We start from the raw sequence: 20,997 nt of genomic DNA on the forward strand, positions 1-20,997 counted from the left end.
AATACCTTACAATTGAATTTGCAAACTTGCTCATGTATAACCAATCACTTTAAAGATCACTCAAGAAACTGGCCCCCACCTGTGATCACTTGTGGTGATTTTGATTAGTTCAGAATAGAAGCAGCTGTTTCTAGAGGATTCCACTGCTTGGAAGTGCATTTCAAAGCAAAGAATCCACTATGGGCAGAAAGGTGCTTTCAAAAAAACTTTGAGATAAAGTTGTGGAAAGGCACAAGTCAGGAGATGGGTATAAAAAGATTTCAAAGGCTTTAAGTATCCCATGGAGCACAGTCAAGACCATCATTAAGAAGTGGAAGAGGTATGGCACCACCTAGACCTTGCCCAGATCTGGCCGTCCCTCCAAACTGAATGACCGAGCAAGGAGACTGACAGAGAGGCTACCAAGAGGCCGATGGCAAAGACTGGTTATAGTGTGCATGTGACAACAATATCACAAGCACTCCACAAATCTGGCCTGTATGGGAGGGTGGCAAGAGAAAAAAAACACATCATGTCTAGTTTATGTTGTGCTAAAAAGCACCTTAAAGATTCTGTGGCCAAATGGCAAAAGGTGCCGTGGTCAGATTAGAACAAAATTGAACGTTTTGGCTGGAATGCAATAATGGTACGTCTGGCGAAAACCCAATACATCTTACCATCCAAAGAACACCATTCCTACAGTAAAGCATGGTAGTGGCAGCATCCTGTTGTGGGGGTGCTTCTCTCCAGCTGGGACTGGGGTACTTGTCAGGATAGAAGGGAAGATGGATGGTGCAAAATACAGGCAAATTCTTGAAGAAAACCTGTAGCCCTCAGCCAGGAAGTTGAAAATGGGAAGATGGCTCACCTTTCAACATGACAATGACCCAAAGCACACCGCCAAAGCAACCGTTCAGTGGCTGAAGGACAGGAAGGTGAGTAGCTTAGTCAGAGCCCCGACCTAAATCATATAAAAAATCTTTGGAATGACTTGAAGAGGGCAGTCCATCAACGTTCACCAAGCAGTTTGACTGAGCTTGAACAATTCTGTATGGAGGAATGGGCCAATATTCCTCCCTCTAGGTGTACAAAGTTGGTAGAGATGTATCCAAACAGACTCAAGGGTGCAATTTAAGCAAGGGTGTTCTATTATCCAACCCAGTTATTCTACTTTTATTGTTTTCAGAAATTTAGCTTTTTTTCACTTGGATGTTGCAAGGTAAACTTTTTAAATAAAACTGGAAAAATCTGATTTTATTTATCTTCTTCTTGGGCTTTAGGGCAACAAAGGGTGAACATTTTGAAAGGGGGTGGTGACTTTCTATACCCACTGTATATTGAAGGAAGGACAAACATTACACTTTGAAAGACAAACTTGGACATCAGTGTTTAACTGTTTACTTGATGCGACTGAACAGTACTGCCAATTTCAAAGACCTACACTGAGAGAAACAGGTGGACAAAGGTTTATCAGCTCTCAAATCTGTACTGCTTTAAAGTCTCTGTTTCTTTAACATTCTCTGCCGTTTAAATTCCTTTTTCTTCTTCTTCACCAGTTTGGGCTCTGGAGGCATCAACTGTACGTCGGAAGGCTTCTCTTCCGCAGGAGTCACAAACACGTCATCTGTGGGATCCTGGGGCAGGGGCTCCTTCTCCTCAATCCTCTTCATCTTCTGGAGCTCCTTCACCTTCTGCTTGTCCTTCAGCCTGGAGGCTGTGGCGAGACGGATCATTCTCCGATGCTGAGGGGAAAAGGAATGTATTTAAGAGGTCAGACTGAATATTATTCTCCGATAACATCTGCATAAAAACTCAAATAAATAGGGATTCCTGTTCTCATCATTTCTTTTCTAAGAGCATTCCTAAAAAGCATCTTTCTCTATTCTAAGAGAAACATACTCAATGCGTCCTGATTTTTAGTATACATTCTGTAAGTTAACAGAATTTAAAATCTTGTGTTTTTGATTTGTTGATAGTTTACACAGCTGTTTTGTACTAAAATATTAGAAAAACTGTAACAATACACAAATATACAGGATTTGGGTCTGTTTTGTGTTCCAGTTGCACATCAGGGAAAGCTATCATCAGTTTGATGAAGACTTAGGAGCAACTAACCTTGCTTTGGAATTTTACAGATTTTTGATGATTCAATTCACAAATTAAAGATTTCACAAGACTGCAGGAATGTCATGTGATCAAAACTAGACTCATGTAAAAAAAGAATAATGCACTAGGTTTATTACCTATAAAGCATGCAAATCTACAGACCAAAATTTAGTAACAGACAGAATCAATTCTAAAATTACTTCTTGATTTTGATGCTTGCTTTTCAGAAATTATTCCATTTGACCTTACTAAATTCTGAGTATATAAAGAACATACCATATTTGGGGACTGGAAATGGGGATTTGCATAGAGAGTTGGACCTCCAAAGCTTCCCTGGAAAATTTTGATGAGGTTCAGCACAAAGCGTGGCCCGATTTCCACCAGAGAAGCATCCTCTTCGATGATCTGTGCAATTAAAAAATACACAAATAACTATGATGAAGTATGTCCCAGGGATCGTGTATCTACTGTACATGCTTCCTAAAAATTCCTAATGTTCCTTGGCCTCACACATATTCAGATGTTTCTTAGCTTAGAATAATTTGTGAGATCCAGAAATTGTTTAATGACACAATATCTGCTCCCTATAGACAAAGTTTCTACAATTTTCTTAGCGCTATAATGTTGTGTAGTGAGCAAGCCAAACATATTTGTAAATTAAAAGATCTACTCTCCACATAAAATCTTTCTATGGTCATTACAGTAATACATGTGCAGCAATTTGTATCATTTGCAGGTACAGTACTTTTCCTGTATTGCAGGACGTCATTCTGTCTTCTGCCAAAAGACTGTACAATACATCCACTTTGTGACTGGGCAGGTGCAACATTGCCATTGACCTGTTTTTGGACAACCGTTTTTGTGCAATATATGCCAGGGACTTGTGCAATTCAGCCTTTTCTGTATTGTTCTGGTTTGTTTTTTGTATATTCTGGACTGTGCGTAACTTTTCTTAGTGCACTTCTCACTGATTGTACTGTATGTATTGTACTATTATGTTACACTGTGCTGTGTTGACTGTGTTAAGCTGCTGTTGCACTGCAATTTCCCTCACAGGATCAATAAAGTATCTATTTTTCTGTGTTTATTTAAATAAATATATTAATAGTGACATCGTCTGGATCGTGTCCTCATTGATTTTCTGTGAAGGAAACATAACTTGGCTTTGATCACAAAGTAGTGGGTTTCTAGAAAATAAAACATCTAAAATTCTTCTAAGATGCACTTCATTACATGAAACAATGAGCAATATGTAATACCTAAACAACTGAATAAAGGATGAGATATCAGATGTTTTGAGATCTAACAGAACCAGAAAACAAAAGTCACCTGCACTCACCTGATAATTACGGAACCATATCCTGTTATCTGCTATCGTGAAAGAAAATACGTGGTCTACAAATGGCTGGCTCTTTGGGTGGTACTGAGGGGTAGCGAAAATCTAAACCAACCGGGAACAATTGGGAAAAAAAATAAATGTAATGAGTACAAAAGCTGAATAAACAGCAACACACTGAACTACAACAAACATCAATGGTAAGCTTACTAATTTTTGCATTTTCTGATCATGTGTTTTCTTAGTTAAACAATTCAACTCAAAGATGTTTAATCCCTTAAATCTTATCGACAAAAACCAAATTTACATAAAAATGGCTAAAAATCCACCGTTCTGTTATTTCTACCTTAATGTTTTGACTGCCTATTCTAAATTTTAATGGTCTCCAAGTTTTATTCATACCAAAAAAATATATTCAGGCTAGTTGTAATGTCCTCAGACATCTGAGGCTTTATTATGAAAGACAGAATATCATGATTGTCATGGTAGTTTCAAAAGCGGGAAGAGAGAACAAAAACATTGAAATCAGCAGCCCAAGATAATTATAAAGTCCAAATCATGCCTACCTGGATGAACAACTCCTTCAGAAGCGCATAGTGTGGCTCTTTATCAAATTTCTGATGGAAAAGGCAAAAAAAAGTCATATAGTATCCCAAAGGACTTTAACTTTAAAATGTTGAAGATGTTAAGTTTCGCTGGTGTTTGCTTACGGGGTCAAATGACAGCAGCGGCCTTGATCCTTTCAGGCAGTTTCCAGTCATCTTCAGCTCCGCCAGAGTGTGAACTTGAGGGAAAAGGGAAAAAAAACAAGGAATGAAACAGCTGTGGTTCCTGTGACTGCACACAAGGAACATTCACGAGAACATGTACAGGCAGGCACCTCACATTTTTACAAATCATTTTATTAAAACAAATGAACTGCAAAACCACAATGAAAACTATACCTAACCTCAACTCCAGTATGGATTGTAAAACATAATAGAAATTATCATTCCCTCAAGTCTACATCAGTGAAGGACACTGAAAAAACTATGTCAATTCTTCACAGAGATTCAACAGTTGCCCAAGAAGTGTGATGTAGTTGCATGTCAAATTACAACATTAGATATTTAACAAACCCTTTACAAATTTAAATTGTTTTTGGTGCTTTAAGGTTTGAATTATCCCTTAATCCCCAAAAGAGTCCTTCAGGTGTTTTTACTTACTGTTTTGAACCAAAAACTTGGCTGAAGGTCCGTGTGGAACATTGGAAAACCTTAAAAAGTAAAATACAGTCAAACAACCCAGCAATATACATTTACTCAGTAATACTACTAGTCATTTGTCATAAAGAAAATTCACAAAATAACTTTCAATCAAATCAGCTGAGTACTCACCACAAATAGAGGTCCTGTTTCTTTTTGGCTTCAAAAAAGATACACTTGTTGCAATTTTTGATTTCACAAACCTGGAAGACAAGTTTAAATGTTCTCAGTGAAAAACTAAGACTCAAGCACAAATGGAATATGTAACTACACTCATATCGTGCTCTGCTGTGAAGCATCACAACATTCTTTCAGGTAATAAAGTACAGGTTTCAACTGCATCTACAATACTGTCAAAGAAGAAAGACGAGAACCCCCAGACATTCTACTACTTTTTTTAAACAAATACTAACAAAATAAAAAAAATAACACTGCATTTCATGAACAACTGAATTGAGTGCTTTTTCCAAGACCTATTTGGTCCGTATTTCATATGGTCCATCTGAATAAGTACTAAGTTACTTTTCATCTTTAATAGTTGGCATCAATTAATTTCATAAGTTATAATTCCTTTCTGCTTGTTTTCAATTGGTGAGAGACAAGAAGTGTCTGGCAAACCAATGTCATCATCACCAGGCTAATAATCTGTGATTACACTTGGATTCAGTCCAAAGTTTTTTTGTGCAAAACCCTCATTTATCTTTTCCTATCACGCAGACATTTGAGAAATTAATGTGACAAAACTACAGACAACCTGAAAGACAAGCACAGACTTACCTCATTTACAACAAACAGTTTATCCTTTCGATCCATTTTTGTATCTGGAATGAAATGTCACATTAAAAGATTACTGGAAGAAATTTAAAATGTTGAAGCTGACTTTTTACCTAAAGATTACTGAGGTATGTACAAGATCTTCAACAGCTGACTGAGGAGCCTTATTGTGAAAGAAACTGGCTACATTCACTGGCTGAACGCTTACCTGGCTTTGTGTGAGGCATCAATGTCCTCAGATCATTCATTAGGTGCCTGGTTCTGAAGTCGACACCTCTGGAGGAAAACAAGAGTACCCTTTCTTTGTTCGTCCACTTACCCTAAAGTAAAACAAGGGGAAACTTGTTATCCAGGCTGCCTCTGATGCTGAAGCAGAAATTACACTTTTTATACTTATGATTACGTCTACAGAAAATGAGAAACATAACTCTTTCAAGTAAATGGCTAATAATAAATAATAAACGATTGAAACATTTCTAAAATCAAAAAGAGCGTATAGGTTCATTACGCAAACAATATTTCTGAATTAACCTAAAGCACCGAACAAGCAAACTTGGCCGGAGTAAAATGGAACAGCTATGTTTCTCTTACTTAGATTCACTCTGAACATGGAAATAGACTAAAAACTGCATGTAATTAATCCAAATTAAGTACACAAATAAGCTTAGCATCCTTTGCTAAATACGAATTGATGGGAGCGTTGTTAAAGAGTGCAGCAATTGCAAACAACTGCATACAACTCATAGACAAAGCAATAAAGTCTGTCCTCGTGCTATACGTACCATAGAAACCGGTGCTGGAATGCTAATTTCTTTGTTTGGCTCCTGGTCAGGACCAGATTTCTGTTTTCGTTTGTCATTTTCAGAAAATTTAACTTTTTTTCCAGTTTTCCCGGCTCCGGCATCTACTCCACGTTTTCTCTTGAAGGCACCCATTTTAGAGGAAGTGGACGCGGACGCTTACCAACGATAGAAGGCTTGGACGCTCTAGAAAAAATGTTAACGAGAAGAACGTGCGCCACCATCCGAACGGAGGACACAGTTCTTACAAACGAAATATTGCACATCTACTGCTTTTCTCCATTTTTATGTTCCTGTTCAAATGTTGAACTTAAATGTTTGTAAATATGATGAAAAGCAAAGAACAGCTTATTATTACCTAATCATATTTGTAGGTATTTTTATTATTATGAAAAATTATAGCATTTTCAGATTATGAAATGTTTTTGAAGGTTATAATAAATAATATTCCTTACACTTATATAGACCTTTTCTGGACACTCCACTGAAAGGGCTTTACAGGCAATGTGTAGCACTCACCTGGATGATGCGATGGCAGCCACAGTGTACATGGTATGCTCACTACACATAACTATCAGTGGGGAGTATAATTAAGTCATTTCATAGATGGAGATTATTAGAAGGCCATGATTGGCAAAGGCCAGGGGCAAATTTGGCCAGCACAATGGGGTTAACACTGCTACCCTTTTTGAGAAACACTCTGGGTTTTTCATGACCATGGAGTCAGGACCTCGGTTTTACATTTCATCTGAAGGACGACGCCTTTTTGACAGTATGGTGTCCCTATCACTATGCTGGGGTATTAGGACCCACACAGACTGCAGGGTGAGCACTCCATACTGGTCCCACTAACACCTCTTCCAGCAGTACCCATCCAGGTACTGACCAGTATTCTGTCAACTCTATATTCTCTTTATTATGGTCTATGTAGGTTTCTTTTGGATGTTAGTCTGATGTACAAAAATTCGGTCATTTCCCCTTTGGCTGAAGAGCCAGGTCATATATTTTTTTCTGCCACATTGTTCAGATCCATGTTTCCAGGAGAAAAGGACAAGCCAGGACAGCTGGCAACCCTGATGATACTTGCTGGGTTGTTTAGTGCAATTTAAACCTCACAAAGAGTTTGCAAAAATTAAGACTTTTTTATTTCAGCGATTTTTTATACAAAAATATTTTAAGTGAAACATAACTTTACAAATTGCATGAATCACCACTGCCATGAAGAGATTTACACTTGGAAAAATATGACAGCAATATCTTTGAAAACAACACAACGAACAGAATCAGGAAAAGAACTTTGCAGGGCTAAAAGAAAAGGGATAAATAGACTACTATGTTCCAGGTTCCTCAACTTCCTCATCTGGACAACAGTAATACTCCACAAAGCAGATTTGGCCGTCTTCATTTCTCACCAGATACTGCAGAGAGAGGAACCCACGATTGTCCATCCGCACTGAGACCTTGCAGGACAGGGCCAGTGCTTTGGTGGAAGGTTTTAATAAGGACATTTTATACCTGCAAAGACAACAAAAAGCTAATCAAAAGGGTGAAAAAATCTACCGTTATGCTATCATGTGGGTAAAACACCCATGACTACGCCATCAGCTTTCATACTGAGTGTGCTGGATAATGACTGAACACTGGTTCTGTTCAGGACAGAGGAAGGCTAGAAGCAGGACTGTGAAAACTGTTATTAGGACTTCAGTTATTCAACTCTGTCAGACATATTATTCATATTCTATTAGTGTGGTTTTAACAACATCTTTTAGCTCTATGCCTCTCCTTTAAAGTAAAAAAAAAAACAATTCTGTTAATGGTAAACCAACTTAAACTGTTTTCATTTAATGTTCCAATCCATATAATCTTTAGGATTTTACTAACCATAGAACCTCCAAATGAAATGTATACTACAATGTCACTTGAAACTAGTCATTCTTCAGTGCACAAAAATAACCTTACTGCTTTTCATTTTTCCATAATTATGTAGTCAACAAATGATTGTACTGTCAATTATCATTTTTATGTCCTTTATTAAAAGGGTGTTGTACTACAGGCACCCTAGCCTTAATTACTGTATTAATACAATACATATAAAATACTACAATAAATGTAACACTGCGTAGAGAGACACTGCTTTGTCATCTTTCTGATCTGTCTATTTAGATAAAATAGATGAGATTATTAAACCTAATGCATTGTCTCATCACACTTAATTTGCAGAGTTCTCACTTTGTCATGGCATGCACTTCGTAGCTCTTGCAATGTGAAAAACAAGTTGTATATTTAGATTATTTGCATAACAAAAAGACTGAACAACTTAGAAAATTACACTTTAGATTAAAAAATAACTTTATTTAAACCTTAAATGTTGGGTAGGCCAAAATAACCAGGATGGAAGGGGTCCACTGACCTGTTTGTCTGTGTTTGGCTACACTGAAAGAACTCCATCATGTCCGAGTCCTTTGGATAGTCATAGTGGGCACTTCCTGCATTCCCAAACGTAGATAGTCTATGTATTGGTGAAAAACAGAAAATGTTAGGGAATACTTCCACTGTTACTTAAGTTACAAAATGTTTGAGATGGCAAAATAAACTTTGTTTTCAGTAAACAGCATACCATGTGACTAATAACATGCATGCTGTGATATGGACAACAAGGCTACAGCAGGCATTCTACAAAAATGTTTGACTGATGTTTACAAAATTTGAAGACTTAAGCATGTGATGGTATAGCATAAAGCATACATGAGCTATGATCCTGACCGAGTTGCTTGTTACCTGACTTGTTACCACCACTTAGCACTACCAGTAGCAGTGTTAAATAATGCATGTGTGGTACTTTTTAATAGTCCAGCTTTCTGAGTCTAATCTTAAAATCATGTGGAATAAGCTTCCCAACCCTTACATCTTTCTAAAGAATTAATATTCACAACAGAATATTTACAAAAACTAACTGCAGATAAGTTTAGAAATCTTGACATAGTACTTAAGTTGGTTTCAGTTAAATCAACGCTATCAAGATGTCAGCAATTGACTCTTCCTTGTATTCACACAATCAGAGGGTAATTCTCATATTCCAGAGTAAATGTTAAGTCATTATGTTTGAACGTGCAGATAAACAAAACATTATGGAAATCTAATTTTGACATCACGTTCTACTGATTTGTGAATGGAACACACATTAACCATCCCTTAAAAAATTAAACCAATAAGCAATTGTGTGAAAATTTAAAAAAAAAACACAAAAAAGTAGTTATTGAAAATTTAATGCAAGGATTTGCTGTTCTGTGTTGAATCTTTCTTCGAGGTTTGGGTTTTTCCTTGTATATCATCTACATTTCTTTAATGTGTACCTACACAGAACTTCCACTCACCTAAAATAAGGTTTATCTGGGGACATAGTGATTTGCAAGACCTCGCTGGTCATGTCAAGCTCAGAGAAGGCCTCCCGCAAGCTGTCTGACTGCAGAATCACTTTGTTGGTGACGTTGGTGCTACAGAAGTCAAAGTCAATAGGATCCTCCGGCTCCATGGTGTTAATTTTGCACACTGTTACCACTCCCTCTTCTTCAAGGAACAAGGTCAGGGGGTAGCCATAGCCACCATAGCACATCCGCAAAGCAGTTGTAACTCCTTTCATCCAAAAAGCACAAAAGTAAAAAAAAAAATCAGTAGTGATAAGTGAAAAAATCTTTATCCATAGAAAACTGGAATATTTTTTCCAAGTAAACAACATACTAACAATAGGTCTCTTCAATAAGAGAAAAAAAACCAATATTTTTATACTAATATTTTTTTTTAAAGAGCAATACCTGGCACAACATTTCCTCCAAAGATGGTGAGGCAGTCTAAGAGGACAGTCAAGTTAACTGTGAATCCAACTGAGTCTTCCTTTATGAAGTAATCCTGGAAGATCTCAGCCTAAAAAAAGAAAAAGTCCTGCTAACTATGCAGACATATACAGTACTAATGAAATACATATTCATTCTTAATTCCTTTAAACTATGTTTATTAATAATCACAAAAGACGAAAACAATTGCATCAATGAAACAAAAAAATATTTTTCCACATTATGTTTCTAAACTTTTCCCCTGCCACCAGGCACTTCATGTAGAAGCATGTTACATCAACATGTATTTTTATAAATTCACGATGGCACTGACCTGTATAAAAGCATTGGCTTGCAAGCACTTGGAGTCTTCCACGGTAACTTTTAGCCCATTAGGTGTGGCTGTGAAGAGAGAGTGGTCTTTGAAACTGATGGCTTTTAAGATGTTGGAAAGGCTTCTGACGTTATCCAAGCTGGCCACCAACACATACTGGTCATCTCTTACTTCAGGCTGAACAGTCAGGGGCATGCTATCTTACTGCTATGAACCAGAACCAAGTATCTCAGTGAATCTGGAAAAAAACCCAAAATACATTTTAAATAACATCATTTTGACTATAAAATGATAATAAGCCTCGTATATACGATATTGTTTCTGTGCGATTCAAAATCTTTCTTTGTGTTTACGACTAACCTAAAAACAAAAAATCAAGCTCTTTAAAAAAAGTCTTACTTTGCTTACGTCTCCAGATTTTATTTTATTTTGACAGCCGGAAATAGTCAAATATATTGTGTGAATGTGTCTAATCCACGTAATTTCTGAATTTTGTTATATGTGTGAATGTGTCATTTCGGTGAACAACTTCCGGGAGCAAAAAAGGCGTGTTTATCGGCCGTGCTCGGTTGTACCTCCGGGTCAAATGCCGGCTTAAGGTCAAATTTCCAAAATGTATTGGAAGTACATTTTGTGTTTGTTTTGTATTTAAAACATAATGACATTTTTAATTTAAGGTAGCTTCTGAAGTATAGAATGGTCGAAGGGGAAAGAGTTAAACACGGTTCCGATTTCGGATATAATTACTCTACTAAAAGAGTCATTTAAAACTGGGAGGTACGGAGGTATCCTTTTATAATCAGAAAACTGCTCTTTCCTATTAAGAATCGAGGCTATACCGAGCCTATCCAGGAAGCACAGGACGCCAACTAGAACTGTATTCTGCATTCTGGACGAGCACTCAGTTTATTACAGAGCTCACAAACACAGAGGACAATTTCGAAAAGCCCAAATTCTGATTTTGATGCCTTCCGATTTACTAATAAACAATACCGACGTTCCAAGAACCAAAGTACAATATACATTTGGTTGTTTCGGCTGGCTGTTTCTATTAAAATTTTATTAGACCTTTGGCTTTGTGCGATCCCTGCACTTGCAGTTATTGGCCATATTGCCTGGAAACTCCTTGGTTAAACCAAAATTGTGATGAATGCAGCATCTTCAGTATTACACTAGCGGCCAATGAGCTGATCTACAAATGAGACCCTACGTGGAGATCTGATATTGACTGGAAACTGCCTTAAATCTCCCATTTGTGTCAGTTATGAAATATGTACTTGCTAAAATTACAGGAACTTGTAATATAGCTTCGTCATTTTCACAACATAAAATTAGACAAAGGGTTTAGTTATACATTTGTTGCAAAATGAAAAAGATGGAGTGCAAATGGAAATCCATATGGTCGGGGTTTAAATACCCGAAGTGCATTTGATGAAAGCGTGGCCAAAAAATATAATATCAGTTTTGCCGCTAGATGGGAGCCTTTTGCTTTTTTATTAACGTTATCTGAAAATGCTGTTCAAAGATACAGTACTTAAAAATGTAAGTGAAAATAACTGCATTATAATAATAATAATAATAATAATAATAATAATAATAATAATAATAATAATAATAATAATTGAAGAGGGTATGTAGCGACGTTACGAGCTTTTAGCCTGATCTTGTTACCTGTCAGAAGCTAATCAAGGCTGGGGTGGGAGACTTCCATGGAAGAGATTACTGTTGCAAATGGACTTAGTGGATCTGTAGGCCTTTTCACTTGACCACAGTGTACACATTCCCCAGTATGGTTAATGGGGACACTGGGCAATTAGAGGTGCTATGATTCAGATAAGAGTTTTTGCAAACCTGTGGTAGTTTTCTTTAATTTTTTTCTTAAATTCCATTCTGCCCTTCCTAAAGTCCCCCCAGAATTCCAATGGTAAATCAAATCTGACTTCCTCTTCTGATCTACAGTATTGTGTTATGTCTCCTTTACACCTTGAAATCTTAGTGAAAAGTGCTATATAAATTTAAGGAATTATGGTAATGGTGATGATGCAAGATTGAGGAAAGGAATAAAATCTTTCTCTTTAAAACTTGATTTTCAGGTGGACATTCTTTAGACTACTGGCAGACATTTATTCTTTTTAAAGATCTTCTGATAGAGTTGAATGTGGTACACTTTCTAAATGGAGTATTCCAGCAACACAAATATTCTGGAAAGATTGCCAGTGCTGAATGAGAGAAAAAAAGAACCGAAGCATATTTATCGCTTACTGTACTTAGGTTTAGTCCAATGTTTCAAAGACATGCTTTAGAAATACACAATTTGTATTGTTCAAAATACATTTATAATAACATAATATGCAACACACAAGTATTACAATTACACAAACCAAAAAGGAGGCGTAGGCTATACTTTCAAGAAAAGAAACCGCTTTGGTTTCAGAGTTCGTATTTATATGACAAACATTTTTTCTTTATTAAGAAAAAAGTATAAGTCTGGGCAGTCAAGATAGAATTCACAAACTGCACTGGCTTGCTGTTAGAAGGTATCACTATACGCTTGAGCATTGACCTCTCCTCACAGTGAGGATTATGAACTATTTTCAGACATGATCATTCCTACAATGTGCATGAAAAGGAAATTTAATATCTGTTGACAAACATTTACCGGGCAGTAAACCAATGTAATAAGATCTACCCATAGATGATAACAGTAATCAGTCCTTTTTAATAATTCACTGTTTCAGGGACATGTTTTGTAAAATGGAAGTTGGAAATATGTTTTTTTTTCTATAAGAAATTGTATTTATTGTTATTTTGAAAATGAAGTGTATAATAAATTCATTTGTCAATTTAAGTGTGCATGTCCTTATTTCACAGTGCACATACTTTTATGAGATCTGAAGTATCTAAGGGCTCTGTGCAATGCAGACAACAGTTGCTGGTCGTGTGCTCATGTCTGAGATACCAAGGATTACTGTGGCGTAACCCCATCTCAGCACAAGTATTTATATTAAACCATACTTGAGGCTGCTGTCAAACTGCATCGAAAAGCATGAGGTATTTCCTTCATTCTGTAATAAAACACATGTTTCTGCCTTTGTGGTCTTGATTTGTGATCCTAGAGCTTAGTAGGGTTCATTTTTGAAAAGAGCAGAGAAAAATGTAAAATATTTGCAGATGTCGTATTTTTGAAATGCTGTATATATAAATTTATTCTGTATCTCTTGTGTAAGTATTACTTTGATCTTAACAAAACAAAATTGTTATGTTATAATGTAATTGTTATGGAATTTATTTTATGACAATGCATACAGCTCCATATATCTAACTGGAATAATATTCAGCTGTGTCAGTCCACTACAGAAAGTAAAGTTTGTCACTTGAGATGAATTCCAGATATGAGCAAAAAACTTTTAAATTCATCCAAATACAGACTGAGCGCTAAATTAATGAAGTTTTTATCGTGGCTACTGGTGTAATACTATAATTTTTTTTTCAGTATTAAATTACTAGTGTTACAGAAATATGCAACCCTTGAGTACTGTAACCACCTAATTTTATTCTGTCCCTTAGAATAACAGTTCCCATATTTTCTATGACAAAAGACATGCATATGATTACAATTACACACATCATAAACACTGACGGACTCCAAGGCCTTATTCTGCACACTGGTTTGTGTACAGAAATAGATCCGATATGGTGATCAAAATGTTTTCTCAGACTTTTATTTTCAAGTTTTCTTGTTGCATCACCCACAATTAAAGCATAACTGAAAGCAATTACTTGTACTGCTCAAAGACCCAGTTGTTTTCCGCCGAGTTGAAGTAGATGCCTATGAAACCTTTTTTTTTTAGCTTAACAAGGGCTGGTTTGTATTTGGCCCTATTTCTGCACCACCACTCCCTGTCAAGATAAAAATATTTTTAACCTTTGACCTCCCTCAGTTGGATTGGCACCCCTCTTTGGTGATTGAAGTGTTGTATTACAGTACAAACCTTCATGCAACCCCACTGATACAGCAGGTAAGGAACAATACTGTTATTCATTTCTATCCTGGAAGTCTTTAGCATTCATTTAACAAATGATATAATTATATCTTGCAGGTAAATCTTCTTTTATCCGGGGCTGGATGACTGTCACTCATTCAAATTCTGTTGCCACTGTGTCAAATGTAGGCAGATAAGACACTGCATATATCTGGCGCATCAGACTGAAAATATCATGTCAAGGTTTATTTGACTTGTGACATCATGCTGTTACGCAGGATTCATTATTAAAATCAAAATCAGCACTACCGCCTGCAAGCGACTTCTTTTCTGACACGTCTTTAACACGCCTGTATTCTCGCGTCAACATGAAACGCTTTAGGAGTATAAAAAATATGTAGATCGTGTAGTGTTTCTTTTATCACACGTCACGTTAGGTATTAACCAATCTAAACTATGTTGGATATTAATACACCTTAAGAGTAGTGGGAAGAGAATAAATTTAGCGGTACAATGGCGCTCAAGTGACGTCAGTAAGGAGCCCTTTAAAAGTTTGAAAGCTCACAGGAAGATAAACATTACAGGTATATTCAAAAGTGAAAACATCACAGGAAAAACTGTGTTTTATTATATTACATTTAATTCCACCTTTAATATCGTTATGCTTGTAATGTTATATTAAGCGAAAAAAGCTTCATGAAATTTTTTTGTAAATATTTTTTAATGAAATATATTTTAAAAACAATATTATCTAACGTTACCCTGAAAGTAGTAGTTTCACAGTAAATACAATTTGATCATGAAATTGTAGTGGTTAAAAAAAAGTTATATTACTTAAAATCAAAACATTTTGAAAATGTTTATATTATTTACTTTAACTTGTTAGGAGAATTGTTTTGCTTGTTCAGCTGTGCGTGGTCTTTGCTATCTTATCAAAAGGCTTTAAATTGACTAATTCACTAAGATAAAGATTTCTCGTGTTTGTATTCCTTGTATAACGTGTACATATCTCTAAAATCCACATACAGTATATACGTCTTAAAAATGTCCCATTGGGTAAAACAAAACTCGCTCAAATTTTACATATAAGTAAAATAAAAATCATTACAAAATTCCTACGCGCAAAAATGGGTATTTTATAGACATTTCACGCACATGTGACACATACTCCAAACAATACTTTTAATGACCCTTTCAGGCCAAAGAATAGCCATTATACATTAAAATGCTTTTAAAACACTTTTATGTGTATATATTTAAACTCTTTAAAAAACAAAGACGAAAAAATGTAGTCAATATATGGCTGTATTTTAAATCCTCTAAAATTGACGCTTCTCATTAATTGTGGGGTGTGAAACGTTGTGTGTGCTTGGGAAGCGTGCGAAGGTTATCCGTTTGCTTTTTAAAACATCCTCAAACTGTGTACCTTATTTGCGTTGTGTGTTCTCTCTTCTGCCCCTCCTCCCTGCCTTTGGACTGATATGCCAGGGAAAAGATTTTTTTTTTGAATCCGAGCTACAGCCGCCATGCTGCGAGAGACAAACTTCTAACACTTTTTTTGCACCATCCCCTAAAAACTAAACGGAGAAGATCGAGCCTTTTCCGAACACGGTGAGTTTTAGATGTTTGTTGCACGTTTTGTTTTAACGACGGGTACAGTTTTGTTTTAATGTTCTTGTGCAGTGTTTTGGTTTTCTTTTAAAGGTTTATCTGTTCCAGTAGCAATATACCCCCTTGAGTTTTTGGCTAGCGATCATGTTTTGCCTGTAGTTGAGCATTTGTAGATGTTCCTGTTGTTGCACTTGTTGGAAAGGAAGGCGGAACAGGTTAGTTTTGAACCAACAAGTGTCACCTGTTATATTAAATACGAACAATCTAGTATTTTTGCGCCATTGTTAAAACAATTTTAAACGTTCAAGAAAATAAATGGTTCAGTTGAGAAAAAATATAACATAAGGAAAAAATCCATTTGATATTTTTCTGTATTCTTTAAAATAACTCCATCTGCATTTCGTATGATTATAGGGGTTTTTAAATTACGTTTACACTGGAACTGAATGTACAACACTTGAACCAGCGCAAATGAACATTTCTAATCTACCGCTGTACCGGTGGAAGAAGTTCTTAAATAAGGGTAACTGTTTAAATGGATCACGTCTGCGTATTCTACCTTAAAGAAAAAAAAAAGCTAAAATCAGACATCTCCATCCTGTTTTTAATTGAATATGCAATGCACAAATGTATATGCATCTTGTCCAAAATTCATTTAGGGGCCACTGTCCAGAGCAGAAGTGAATCGAAAGGGCTCATTTATTTAAAAAAAAAAACAAAAGTGCTCTGTGTGTTGAAATTGGAGAGAGACGTCGCCGTGCAATTCTAGATCGGTACAGTTTGTCTATACGGGATAAAAGAAGAGCAATGTTGAACTGTGACCTTTCAAAGATGCGTTGAATACATTTTAGATCAAGGATCTGTTTGGTTTGACAATGCAATGCAGCATTTAAAGACTTTGCTACATTGATTTACTACCCCTATATGAAAATTGGTTGACCTCCATACTGAAATGGTAATACATTATGGATGTGCACAGAGCAAAACTCACAAAGTGTTGATCTATTGTAATGGATAGTGATTTAGGTTGGGAAAGATCTGTTGTTAGGAAGCAGAAACCCTTTATATCTTTTCTATCTTTCGAACTAATACAGATGACATTTAAAATTCCATCACCATTGCATTGACCCATTTGAAAAATGGGTCCTAACCAAATTTAAGGACCCGAAACTAAAAATCTTATAACAGAGTGGAGGAAAAAGTAGATTAAAGAATAGCAATTACATATTTTATAATAGTTTTGAACGAAGCATCTGCATGCTTTAATCTTCAATCAGATCTATCTCATCCTCTAGAGATGTTGGAGAGATCCAGATTCTGTAGTTCACCTTGGCTGTATTAAAATGTGCTTAAGTTTTTGTAAATTTATTTTCAACCTGTTTGGGGATTGCCATAAATCAGCAGATTGGGCTAATCAAGGTTCCACCAGTTTAGCATTTTTATTCTATGTTTACAGATTAATTCATGTGCCTATATGCCATATGTATAGACATGCCATATGTGTTCCCAAAAGAACAGCTATTGTGCATTGCATTTTCTTCATCAAGACTCAGTTTAAAGTAATATAGATGATGCATTGATCCATGCAGAGTGTTGGGGGAGCAGACTTTCATTTCATATGTTAATAGTAGCAAGTTTTAACTATCCGTGACAGAATCGAGTTGTTTTTTGAACATTTTCATTTCAAATCGAAAATATACTACATATTTGGAAAGACAGAGGAAATATAAGCCATATGTCTGGAATACAAGGTTTTTAGATGTAATGTGCACTTTGAGTACAACAGTCATTCCTTTGCTAGGACCTAACCTTTTCACAAATTAATTCTGAGAGCACATTTTTTAGTATGTAAATCCTCAACCAGTTTGAACAATGAGATTTGCATTGATTGCCCATTAATAGTTGTGGCTCTTCGGTACTGTTGTAATCACCACTTGGTGTGTTTTATTGAGGGACTTAAGTATCACTGAAAGTGACATATTTGATGAAACAATGCTAATAGAGAATAAAAGGAGAATTCAGTTGTTTTTACAACTCTACCAAATGAGGTAACATGAGGAAACTGTCACTTGGTCAACACACCACATAGTCTTTTTGCCTCCACTTTGTTCCAATATTTATTTTTCCCTTCAGCATTTCCTTAAATCACTGTGTTTCCGTATTTCTTTTTCCCTTAAACCTCAAAAAAAGCCTTTTGAATTTCACCCTGTGGTAGAATGGGAAGCTTTTTGTTGAACACCTCCATTTAATGAGAAATTTAGTGATAAAACTGCATTTCATGTAATTGGTAGGTTTGACTTGTAATGGTGTACTTTGTGACTCAGCTTCTTAAAGTAAACAATGAAATTAGTTATTATGGAGGACTTTTGTCTGTATTGACGTAGAATACTGAAAGTGAGCTGCACATTTTTTGTAGTCCAAATTGTGAGTTTCACAAACTGAACTTGAACTGAAATAGATAATCAGATTTGAATATTCAGTAGTATCCAGCTATTTCACAGCAAGCGCCAGGACGGTCTTAACTACAGCTTTGCATAAAGCGGTCTTTACGAATACTGGAAGGCATCCAGTCAGAATGTTCCCTTGAGATTGGTTGCAATTCAGCATTTACCCGCAGGGTATAAAGTTAGAACAAACATATATGGTTCATCAACATCAGTGGATTTTTGTATTTTGGATGTACATCCAAACCAAGGCTTTTTTTTAGAAAGAAAAGAAAGAAACTGGAATGGCAATTTTCTTTTTTATGCTTCCTCCAACTCGGAATTGCTATTTGTTAATCAGGGCTGTAACGTGTGTAGCTCTGCAGGACAGAGAAATGCAACAGGCACATGTACTCTGATCTCAAACTGAACAGAAGGCCTACAGCATCAACAGTGGGGTCAGTCATGGGGAGGATGAAATGTCCTGAGCAAACTTGCATTACAATTGTGATATTTCAGTTTTGAGGACTGAATGAACACAGATGCACTGCATGTCCTGCCAGTTCAAATGGTACTTCACCAGTTCTTCACTTCTGCAAGGGACTTGCTGTTCTGCCAACCTAAGATTGATCAGCTGTTTTAGGTTATGGGGTCCATCTTTTACTCCTCACAAGTGTGTTTACTGGTAGAGCCAATCAGGATCTCCAAAAAGTATTTTCACACTACTTCTCCACTGTTAATATACCTTCCAATGTCAATTCTAAACTACGCAAGACTTGATGAAAAGGGAGATTTGTAAGTCCTACAGTAACAATCTGATGTGTATCCAGTTTCCATATAATAATCCATGAAGGGTTCAAAATAATTTCACGGCTGTGGTTCATCAGTTTCAGTAGCTGTTTTTGGAATTTGATGAGTAAGTGGAATGCTAGAGTGCTAAAATCATTTTTAACAAACAAGAGGTGGAAAATGTGAACCATTTTTTTTTTAATAATTGTCAATTTCTCAAAGGAGAAATGAAACAAGAATGGATCATTGCAACATCACATCGCCATGAGGTGTAAAAATAATGGAGTTGTCTCTTTCATGTGCAGTAGTGTTTACTCCAGTAGGTCTATAGAGAAAAAGATTAGAAAGAAGGAATGGTTTCACATGAAATGAAGCAATTTAGCCCATCATGAATTGCCACAGGTAAATGGCATTAGATATGGCAGGGAGTACAGTCACTGTTCAAAAGGTTTTAAGTACAGTTATCCTGGGGTTCTAACTCTGTTCTAAGAAACTTGTATTATAGCAGGTTTTAATACATCCATAATTTTTTTGACCTCTCCATTCAGTTCATTGGTCGCGAGGCAGCTGGAACCTAACACAGCTAGCTACAGATACAAGGCAGGATACACTGTGGACAGGATGCCAGTACATTGTAGGTTTTAATACATAAAATATCCGATCGTAAGAGTGGGTGCAAACGAGAGGAAACAATAAGGCTTGAATGTCTGGAATCCTTTAAGTTGTACTGGTATTTTATAAGTAAACCCAACTTAACAGGTTATTTGATGGAAAATTTGAAAATGGCAATTGGAATGACAACTAGCCCTAAAAGACTGAATTTCCTCTTGCCTGATTTAGATATAGAGATGCAGACCTACAAAGGATAATGGGTGTGGACTGCAAAAAGACCTGTTTTGCAAATAGTGGTTCTTAGGAGTGTGGTGTGTTGGCTGACATGTAAAGGCTTTTCTCATGCTGTTGCAAAGGTAACATGTTGGCTAGTAGAAATATTGAAGTCTGATTTGGAGTTTATTTATTGTGAGTTTGTTTGGCCTCACAAATCCCCTTAGTCTTGTGATTCAAAATGTTGGAACTGAAAGGCATTCTTTGCTCTCCTGGAATTTTGCGTTTCTCTTTCTTATTAGTACAGGCCTTGTTTACACATGTTAGATGACTCTTGTTAATTTTTCTGAGACTTCTACTGTGTTTCTGATGCGCTGCACAATTACATGTCTGTGAATCAACAGAAATTCCCCCTCTGGTCTTTGAATGAGATGTTTATGTTGACTAATTAGGTAATAGTTCATCATTTGGTCATATGAGCTGGAATGCCACCCGAGTATTGCTAATGTAATTTGTTGCTTTCACTTTGTTGCTGAATTTATAACTGGCAGTTACAGGTCAGCAATGCCTACTGAAAAGGTTTTTAGTCATGAAGTCTTCCCAGCCTGAAAATGTGCGAGATGAAGTTGTTTTTTATTTTAAAAAATGCAGTTTGGGTTTAACATATGCATAGTTTTTCTTAATTTAATGAATACCTTGATAGTATTTTTTGTTCTAAATAGGAAAATCTATTTCTTATACAGTATGTATCAGGCAAGTACAGTACTTTAAAACCCACAGTAAAATGTAATACATACAGTAATTGGTCAGTTTAATTTCAAATTCATATGAAAATCCATAGACTATGTATGTGTAATCGTTTGCCTTATCTGAGTGTGTCATGTTGGTTGCTGTTTATATTAATGTTGGCAAGGTAAGTTGGTAACCTCCTCCAAACAGGCAAGTATTTATTGTGTTACTGTT

The 20,997-nt window shown here is 36.1% G+C and overlaps 3 protein-coding genes across 10 annotated transcripts in view; 1 reads left to right on the plus strand and 2 right to left on the minus strand.

Annotated features, from left to right (window-relative positions):
- Positions 1-1,204: 1,204 nt before the first annotated feature.
- Positions 1,205-6,389, minus strand: brix1 (biogenesis of ribosomes BRX1). Its single transcript, XM_088628949.1, has 10 exons — positions 6,222-6,389; positions 5,648-5,759; positions 5,443-5,486; positions 4,798-4,868; positions 4,627-4,676; positions 4,132-4,205; positions 3,988-4,038; positions 3,425-3,526; positions 2,362-2,490; positions 1,205-1,721 (listed from the first exon to the last, which is right to left on the minus strand). Exons 1-10 carry the CDS (start codon positions 6,372-6,374, stop codon positions 1,473-1,475), a joined length of 1,035 nt encoding a protein of 344 aa, XP_088485075.1. The 5' UTR covers positions 6,375-6,389; the 3' UTR covers positions 1,205-1,472.
- Positions 6,390-7,361: 972 nt separating this feature from the next.
- On the minus strand, positions 7,362-10,961 carry rad1 (RAD1 homolog (S. pombe)). Of its 2 annotated transcripts, none has more exons than XM_088628951.1 (6): positions 10,803-10,961; positions 10,404-10,641; positions 10,052-10,160; positions 9,614-9,872; positions 8,650-8,748; positions 7,362-7,754 (listed from the first exon to the last, which is right to left on the minus strand). In XM_088628951.1, the coding sequence occupies exons 2-6, from the start codon at positions 10,596-10,598 to the stop codon at positions 7,571-7,573; spliced, it is 846 nt and encodes a 281-aa protein (XP_088485077.1). In that variant the 5' UTR covers positions 10,599-10,641; positions 10,803-10,961; the 3' UTR covers positions 7,362-7,570. The 2 variants fall into 2 exon arrangements, with proteins under 2 accessions (XP_088485077.1, XP_088485078.1); XM_088628952.1 differs by having other exon boundaries at positions 10,404-10,607; positions 10,803-10,955.
- A 4,834-nt stretch (positions 10,962-15,795) lies between these two features.
- sema4d (sema domain, immunoglobulin domain (Ig), transmembrane domain (TM) and short cytoplasmic domain, (semaphorin) 4D) overlaps positions 15,796-20,997 on the plus strand; it is a 72,614-nt gene continuing 67,412 nt past the window's right edge. For 2 of the 7 annotated variants that reach the window (XM_088628974.1, XM_088628975.1), the window contains exon 1: positions 15,796-15,997. The gene's annotated coding sequence lies outside the window, so the exon portion shown is untranslated. The remainder of the gene's footprint in view (positions 15,998-20,997) is intronic. The other 5 variants (XM_088628966.1, XM_088628973.1, XM_088628971.1 and 2 more) reach the window with 3 other exon arrangements.

Source organism: Lepisosteus platostomus, chromosome 4 (genome assembly GCF_059453375.1).
Source record: "Lepisosteus platostomus isolate fLepPlt1 chromosome 4, fLepPlt1.hap1, whole genome shotgun sequence".
NCBI lineage: Eukaryota > Metazoa > Chordata > Actinopteri > Semionotiformes > Lepisosteidae > Lepisosteus > Lepisosteus platostomus.

Excerpts from the sequence above, each read along its gene's own strand:
- brix1 (XM_088628949.1), bottom strand. The coding sequence starts at position 6,374 with ATGGGTGCCTTCAAGAGAAAACGTGGAGTAGATGCCGGAGCCGGGAAA. Across the intron at positions 3,527-3,987 it reads TGAAGGAGTTGTTCATCCAG|ATTTTCGCTACCCCTCAGTA; the intron begins GTAGGCATGATT and ends CGGTTGGTTTAG. Across the intron at positions 2,491-3,424 it reads TATGGTTCCGTAATTATCAG|ATCATCGAAGAGGATGCTTC; the intron begins GTGAGTGCAGGT and ends TTAATTGCACAG.
- rad1 (XM_088628951.1), bottom strand. The coding sequence starts at position 10,598 with ATGCCCCTGACTGTTCAGCCTGAAGTAAGAGATGACCAGTATGTGTTG. Across the intron at positions 10,161-10,403 it reads AAGCCAATGCTTTTATACAG|GCTGAGATCTTCCAGGATTA; the intron begins GTCAGTGCCATC and ends TTCTTTTTTTAG. Across the intron at positions 8,749-9,613 it reads CCAGATAAACCTTATTTTAG|ACTATCTACGTTTGGGAATG; the intron begins GTGAGTGGAAGT and ends ACCAATACATAG.